This window comes from Diadema antillarum, unplaced genomic scaffold (assembly GCF_040938485.1).
Source record: "Diadema antillarum isolate AM-2024a unplaced genomic scaffold, OU_Dant_1.0 seq00000580_RagTag, whole genome shotgun sequence".
Classification (NCBI taxonomy): domain Eukaryota; kingdom Metazoa; phylum Echinodermata; class Echinoidea; order Diadematoida; family Diadematidae; genus Diadema; species Diadema antillarum.
Window position 1 is genome coordinate 291,721 of NW_027271514.1, and position 7,850 is coordinate 299,570.

Here is a 7,850-nt window from a genome sequence, read left to right on the forward strand (position 1 = left end):
GAATCCGGGCGCCCCAAGTTTGCTTCTTAAACAGTTTAAAAGTTATGGCAGATTTTGTGCAAAAATGCGTCGATTTTTGACCCGTTTTACGTGTTGTAGCGTTCGCGCGGAAGCGCGGCTTCGCAGATGACCGAAAGTTTTCAATATGTAATAGCTCGCACAAATTGATACATAACATTTGTGTTTGTGTGCATGGGGACGATCCGATGGTTCATACAACAAAAGGGTTTCGTACAATTTTTTGTAACATTGTTAAAGTAAAACGTACTCTTCCACATTTACGTAGCATATAATGTGTCTTTATATTTATTTGGATTGTTATCTTGAGAATTGCTAAAAACCGTTATTATGAAAAAGTGGACCTTTCAGAATTTGGGGGGGTGCGTACGCACCCGACGCACCCCCCCTGGCTACGGGCCTGATCTATTATGTTTGTTAATGTATTTTAACATCTCTCGAGTTTATTCAATTTGCATAATTGTATCACTAACATTTTAATCTGTTGACATTCTAATATCTCTGTCAAATTAGTTTCCTATGTATTTGCCTTAATGGAATTAACCTGTTCTATTGGTATTATTCTAACCTACAGTACTTATGACAATTCTATTCGTATATTTTTGCCGCTGTATTTCATATTTATCCGTTGTCTCTGTCATCTTTTATCGTAGTCCATAAGCCAGACAACGCAGACGTTTCAAACTCCTACGTGATTATACTTGTGATTTGTGATTTACACTGTATGATTATTTCGCATGTCCACAGGTACAGTAAAATGAGTGCATGACGACCGGATACATAAGTGGCAGCGATGGATGTACTTTTGAGCCGAGTGGCTAGAAAGATTTACCCAGAAGAGTGGCTGGAGCTGGGTGTTCGCCTCGGCTTCAAGCACTCTGAAATCGAGCAAAAGAAAAAAGACTATAACAACGTAAGTCTTGTTATCATTTCATACATTCCTACAACACATGTGTCCCGCAGCATACTTTCCAATAAGTGACTGACACCGGTGCGAAATATCTAATTTGTACTTTCCCAACATTTATTTGTTTCTGATGGATCGCTCCGGTGCACTCGGGTAAGAGTCTATGGAAAATGCGTGTTGCAGCAAAAACCAACCGTTATCGTGGTTAAATCAATTAACTCAAACTCAAACGGGTTGAATGCTAATAAATTGCATTGATTTTAAATCAAATTCGAATTTTCGGGGCCTCTCCGTTCGTCAGAGATGAAAATACATGCTTATGAATTTTCACAGTGATATTAACAATGTGATGTTAATATCCTACACCAGGCGGGCGGAAATTTGTGAACTATGTATATGGCATTCTAATTATACTCGAGACTCCATTTTTGTTTTCCTCATAATACTGTATAATCATATTCAGGCACTACCGCGTGCGTATCACTGCGAGGACTTCCCTCTATGCTTCTGATGAAAAGAATACATGATTTTGTTGCTTATGGTTGAATCTTCATTTTTCAAGTTGTTATGGAGTAACCTTGAGAAGTGTTGTTTCAAAACTGTTCGTCTGTCGTGCAGACGTACAGTTTCTAAACTTATACTGATACCGCAATCAGCCGCAAACACTTATGTCTCTTAATCCGTTTACAATTAATCGTACTTTAAATCAATCATCCATCGGAAAGAATACCGAAGAAGGCATTTCGAACATGCTGAATGAGTGGATGATCCTACAGGGTGATGTAACTCGAATGGAAGCCAGGCAATACCTTTCGGATGTTTTTCGCGCTATGAACAAGCTACCGCTGGCTAAATGGCTTCTGCAGACAGGTAAGATGCTATAAGGAACAAGGCTGGATCGACACAGTGGTTAAATATTTAGATTAAAAAGATAATAAAAAATACGGGTGTAATGCTATTCTTGACCATGGACTTTGCAAAGTGATAATGCCTTAATGCTCGTGACAGCATCAAGCAAGCCGACATTTATACGTGTACTTTAAACCAATTTTACCCTTTTCCGGGTAACGGACTATGAGCGAACTCAGTAAGCTTACCATGTACATTTAAATCACCAGTCATGATTTAAGGATACGGCATAGCCAGAGAACGAAATTATGTGTGACCTGCAAACAACAAACAAGCGAATAAAAACACTATTAGATATAGCAATGTTGAAGAGGAACCGTAACACTACACAACCTCAGCAGACATTAATGTGTTACCAATAAGTCAAAGGATTAAAGATTGATTGTAGGGCCTGTATCTTTTACCTTGATATCCACTGACACTGAAAAGAATAATATTTATGGTAAACATACATTTCTTGTGTTTTGTGTTTTATAAGCACAATATTTGTCATGCTGCGAATATTGAATGTGTGTCGATGAATTTGCAACTAAACGATATTTGAATGATTGTTGAGATGTTTTTTTTTTTTATCAAAACATTTCTCAACCACTACCTGGCCTGAAAGAAATCTGCTCTCTAACTTACACAGTTTACACTCTGTATAAGGTTAGTTAGTAGCTCCAAACACTAGCGTTGGCGTACGTTGATTCAACGATGAAAGAAACATTGGGGAACCCACAATTTCAAAAATTTGAACGATTCCCATTGTGCGGTTTTGGTCAAATTTTCACGTGGTATATCTTCATAGTTTTGAAGTTTCTGCATGCATTGAATCTATATATGAATAAGATATATTTTTTTTCTTGGGGGGGGGGGGGAGGGGGTCTGGGGTGGGTTAGATATAGTTAGCGTCATTGTCAAGTCCCCTATTAACAAAAGTTCAACCTTCACCTTCAATCAAGCCCAAGAGGCAAGGGCCTCTATCACTTTCATTTTTGCTACTTACGTAAGAGTCGGGTTATACGTTACCAAAGTAAATGTTCCGGAGTTGTATTTTGCCTTTTGTATCACAATTAATGCAAAGTTTTGCCTAATTCTCTCAGCATTCGGCTACATCCCACCTTACCAAGCCCTCGCTGACGAGCGGACAGTGGATTTCAAATATGATGTGAGAGAATTTCGGGAGACCGAAGGTACAGTATCAAACAACCTCCAATTCCTTGTGAAATAAGTTTTTCAAGATATTTCACCTTTTTTCATATAATGCCAATGAATATTCTCCCTGTATTTTACATATCTATAATCATTCTACAATCATCATTATCTTTCTGAACGATAATTATTGTATTGATATTGTGGAAGAAGATTGTACCACAATTGTTATTGTACCGCAGTAATATTATTGATATTTGACTGATTATTATTTGACAGTTTGTGTATGATGTCGTATATAAGTTATGTATCTTGTATTGTGATTATGTAAACTTCGATAGTTGTTTTTTTTTTTGTATCCCATGTACTTGTTTCAACCTACCTTTCATTTTTTTTTTTTGGATATTTGTCATTCTAAAACTTGAAAATGTCCATAAACAGCTCCTTATTTTGCTAATAGAGTCACTGCTTATGTCCAGTTTTTCTTTTAATTTGTTCGTTGGCACATTTCAATATACCTTGTCTCATAATATCATCTGTCGAGTTCTCATTTGCTCAGCAACGTCAAATTTAGTGTGTGTGTACGTTTGTGTGTATGTGTGTGTGTGTTAGTGTGTGTGTGTGTGCGTGTTTGCAAGTGTACTTTAGAATTTAATGATTGCTCAATACTCAACAATATGGCCATGTTGTAAGTGTACCGCAACTGTGTAGTATCGTTATGTCTGTTTTTCATGTATCTACAATATTTATTTTGTGATGTATATGTGCAGGGCCTCAGTCTGAGAATAACAGTGTTTGTCGCCACTACCAGAGCTTCCCTACTGAAAAAAAAAAAAAAAAAAACCCAAATAAATAAATAAATCAGTTGGAAAATCGGAATGGTGTTGGTCTACAGGTTGCAGACTTGTCATCAGCATGTACACAAATCCACTTTGTCACTTTTTATTTCTGGAACATCTCAATGCACTGAAATCATTTCTTCCATGTCTATATCTATATCTCTCCATATATCAATATTTATGTCTATATCTATATCTATACCTCTATATACATCTATATCTATCTGTCTATCCATCCCTCTCGCTCTCTCTCTCTCTTTCTCTCTCTCTCTCTCTCTCTATATATATATATATATCTATATATATATATATTTATCATATGGGTGAGAACGATGTACAATTGCCAATTTTCGCACCTTATGACATTTTTTCCCTCAGAACACGCCAGGATGATCTAAGAAACCAAATGTTTTCATGTCATCTCAAAGATTGGTAAATTTCCTTTCAGGAAATGTATGGTTTGGTTGACTTTTCCCTGATATTTTTCATTTGACAAGAACTTAAAATGTAAAGATACGGTAAAAACGCTATTTTCACTATAATTGTTGTTTTTCAAACTAATGATCTGCATTTTTTTATGGTACGTGGCATCTAATATCTGACCATGTTCTGGATTTGACATATCATGGGTTTGTACCACAAAATTATAAGAACTTTATGAGCACGTATAAAATCACAGAGAACAATTGAAATATCAAAGCCCTAAACAGACGAACGTCCGTGATGCTTTCATTTCTATCGCTGCTGCAAATTCTACTTTGTTGTCCCAACTGTAATATATACGAAAATTTGGTGTTCCACCTAATGAACATATCCTGCAAAAATTGTACGTCCGCTGGCTGTGCATGGGACGTAACATTCTTTTATGCAAAATTATACTCAGTTTTCGTCACGGACGTGCTTCCGCCATTTTCTAATAAAGATCGTAGCCCATTAAACGTTATTGGCAATATTGTTCTGAGTCGTAATCAGCTAAGATCTAGCGACACGATAATATGTTTGTTTTGAATTTCTGTCCATCCTTTGTCAAATAGGAACCGAAATTATATTTTTAGACGCACCTCCGAGAAAAAAAGAACGTCCGTGATGATAAAACGTTTTCGAGTGGGACACCGTCTTGCTTTGATGGCGAAGGTACATTTTACCTTTGGCTCTCTAGCCTAGGAGCTGCATGTCATTTTTGGAGCTTACTGAGGCTCGTCCGCAGTTTTTGGACCATGCAATTCACCGTAAACCAAGCAAATAATTAATATTTTCTCTGAAAATTCACCTCCTGATTCCCCCTCTGAGCAATACATATGTTGTTAGGATGTCAAATTTCTTATAATTTGCATTAACAATACCTTTTCAAATTTTTGAAAGAGTTAAGAAGGCTAGGTACTCTCTGCCGATTAGTTATCCGTCCTGGAACATGCCCCTAGTAGTAGAACGAACGTCCGTGACGTATGCAATCCGACCGATAGGGATAACTTGTCCCGAAAGTGTCCTGTATTCTTTAAAACTTTTGGCTCCAATAGCGACAAATAAAGTTTTACAAAGTAAACAATGAGTATAGAGCAGTAGTTTGAGAATTTTTAAGGCGTTATGTGATTATGATGAACAAACAGTTGAAAATTTACTCACAATTTTACGCTTGTTTTCCCTCTAATTATACAAAACAGCTTAACACTGAAAACAAAGTTATAGGAAAATGGAATTTTGCGTAATCTGTAATTTCTGTGCATTTAAATTTCTTTCTAATGAGGATCTGGAGACAATTTGTACTGTTCTGAAAGGTTCTGAAAGTTTCTCTCACGGACGTTCTGTCCGAGAAAGGAAATTTCTGATAATTACAAATATATCACTGAACATAAGGTTAATGTTAGTTGAAAATAATACCAAATCACCGAGCCGCTCATACCCAAAAGTGAATAACGTTCAGCACTCAATTTACCTGTAATAACAAACGGAAAAAGTTTTGATCACGGATGTTCGTTGGTAGAATAAGTCAATGGATTACACAGTAGGAGAAAGAAGAACAGTGCCACTTTTTAGTGACAGATGCTCCAAGTGTTTATCTTTTGAGTATGGTAGCTGCCGTCTCAAACAGAACATATCCAGTTTTGGTCTCCATAACGGACGTTCGCTGTAATTGTCATGATATTAAATGCCTTAATTCATTCTTATTTTTCTCTTCACGACGATTTTTCTCTCATTCCCTATGTAGCCGGAACATGCTGCGACAAAACAGAAAACAAAAACAAAACAAAACAAGACGAGACAAATCCGAAAAGTGCTACGCAATCACATTCAGGATAATGACGGAAGAAGTCTGTAATGGGCATGTGTTGAAGAAGAAACGGAAAAGTTTCAAAAGGACGTGGAAGCAGTTGAATGAAAATGACTGAGAAACAGAGAAGGGATCGAGCTCCAACACACAGAGATAAGAATTGCCAGTGCACTCCCGTTATACCAAATTCCTCTGGAGGATTTTTTGTTTGTTTGTTTATTTTTTTATTCATCGAAATGCCGTCACAACCGAACAAAAATAATGCAGTATACAATTATTGTCTGATGAAAACACGCAAATCCTCCGCTTATCATCACATGTTGTTTTTGTATACTCATCAATGAAAAGCAATGTTTATTTGTAATTCTTTCCAAGATTTTTTTTTTCATTTTACATTTAAGAGACAGAGAGATCGTCAATTTGTTTGTGCTTCTGTGCTTACTTTGAAAACACATCTTAAAAAAGTAATGATTAAGAATAGGTTTAAGGTTGCACTTTGATACGTTCGCTCTTCCAAAGATTCGTTACTAAGAATATCCAAATGTTTGTAGTTACTTCAGGATGTATGTTATTAAAAATGTTCTTATTCCGAAAGTTTGTTAAACCGAAAAATAAATATCAAGGTTCATTATTTTTAGGTCCGTTCTTCTAAAAGTGGAATGGGCCTGATATTCGTTTAGGTGAAAACGGTTATCATGAGGTTTTGAAATTTGGAGGATTTGGTTGTTAACTTGTTTCTCCACACTCGGATAAGCGAACCTGATTTTTCATGTTCCAATTAATAAACCTTTCGATTAACCTTCGGAGATTCCTATCATTTACCGAATAAAAAAGCTTCATGATTATACGAACTCTATCAATTTTCGTATTGACAAACTGTATGAATAACGAGCCTCCGAAATGACGCGCTACAAAATGTTTGTTATAAAAAACTATATTGTTTAATATCGAAGTCACAAATATCCATCCAAGTTATATGGACTTATTGTGTCTTGTTATGACGAAACTTCGCAGTATCGAACCTAATATGATTTCTGACTAATATAATAACACAAATTCTCCTCGGTAACAGTGTGTAACGCAGGGAGCAAACGCAGAGGGATTTCTTCCTGTTTACCCTCTCCAGCTAAAATTCGTATTTCTGTAACGGAGATCATTTTCTTTTATTTTTTTTCTATGTTAATTCTTTGTCATAATCTTAGCTGTGACCATGTTCGTTATAAGCAAATATTGCATTGTAGACTTTAGCTAACAAATTTAGGACCTGAATCTTTACTTCATGATAACGAAATTTTGATAAATATATTCGTTCTCAAGGATGGACTACGTCACTGAGATTACACGTACGTTTGTACGATCATTTACGAGAGATGGACAATTGTTTTCTTTGATTCCTCAGTATGAGAAGATAAACAAGCTTATACAATTAAGAATTGGTAATATCTTTTCAGGATTTTGCAGAAAAGTTTGTTCTCGACATGAAATGCAGCTGTTTGTTGTGAGTAGAATGCATTTCCAACTCAAGAGAGCTGCATTGTGCAATATCTTGTTTGTTCCGAACGTCCGTGAGCTATATGCGAACCTCCGTGATGAACACTATGCTATGTTTGTTGGGTTATAGAGACTGTCTAGATCAGATACATCTTAAAAAGGTGTGTTATTATTTGGGAGTGAGGATTAAAGTATGGGATAGTGAAATAAGAGGTCAAAATATTGAGTTTCTGTAAAATGCGCGTAAAGTGGAGAAAGTGATTAGCGGAAGAGCAATATTTTA

The 7,850-nt window shown here is 36.1% G+C and overlaps 1 protein-coding gene across 3 annotated transcripts; it reads left to right on the forward strand.

Moving 5' to 3' along the window:
* Positions 1-770: 770 nt before the first annotated feature.
* On the forward strand, positions 771-7,447 carry LOC139735444 (uncharacterized). Of its 3 annotated transcripts, XM_071646199.1 has the most exons (5): positions 771-931; positions 1,651-1,795; positions 2,920-3,009; positions 4,842-4,941; positions 6,014-7,447. In XM_071646199.1, the coding sequence occupies exons 1-4, from the start codon at positions 812-814 to the stop codon at positions 4,892-4,894; spliced, it is 408 nt and encodes a 135-aa protein (XP_071502300.1). In that variant the 5' UTR covers positions 771-811; the 3' UTR covers positions 4,895-4,941; positions 6,014-7,447. The 3 variants fall into 3 exon arrangements, with proteins under 3 accessions (XP_071502300.1, XP_071502299.1, XP_071502298.1); XM_071646198.1 differs by having other exon boundaries at positions 4,842-7,447; XM_071646197.1 differs by lacking the exon at positions 4,842-4,941.
* Positions 7,448-7,850: the final 403 nt, after the last annotated feature.

Bases quoted from the DNA above. Each gene is read 5' to 3' on its own strand.
- LOC139735444 (XM_071646197.1), top strand. From the start codon at position 812: ATGGATGTACTTTTGAGCCGAGTGGCTAGAAAGATTTACCCAGAAGAG. The intron at 1,796-2,919 runs GTAAGATGCTAT...TAATTCTCTCAG, and splicing joins TAAATGGCTTCTGCAGACAG to CATTCGGCTACATCCCACCT. The intron at 3,010-6,013 runs GTACAGTATCAA...TTCCCTATGTAG, and splicing joins AGAATTTCGGGAGACCGAAG to CCGGAACATGCTGCGACAAA.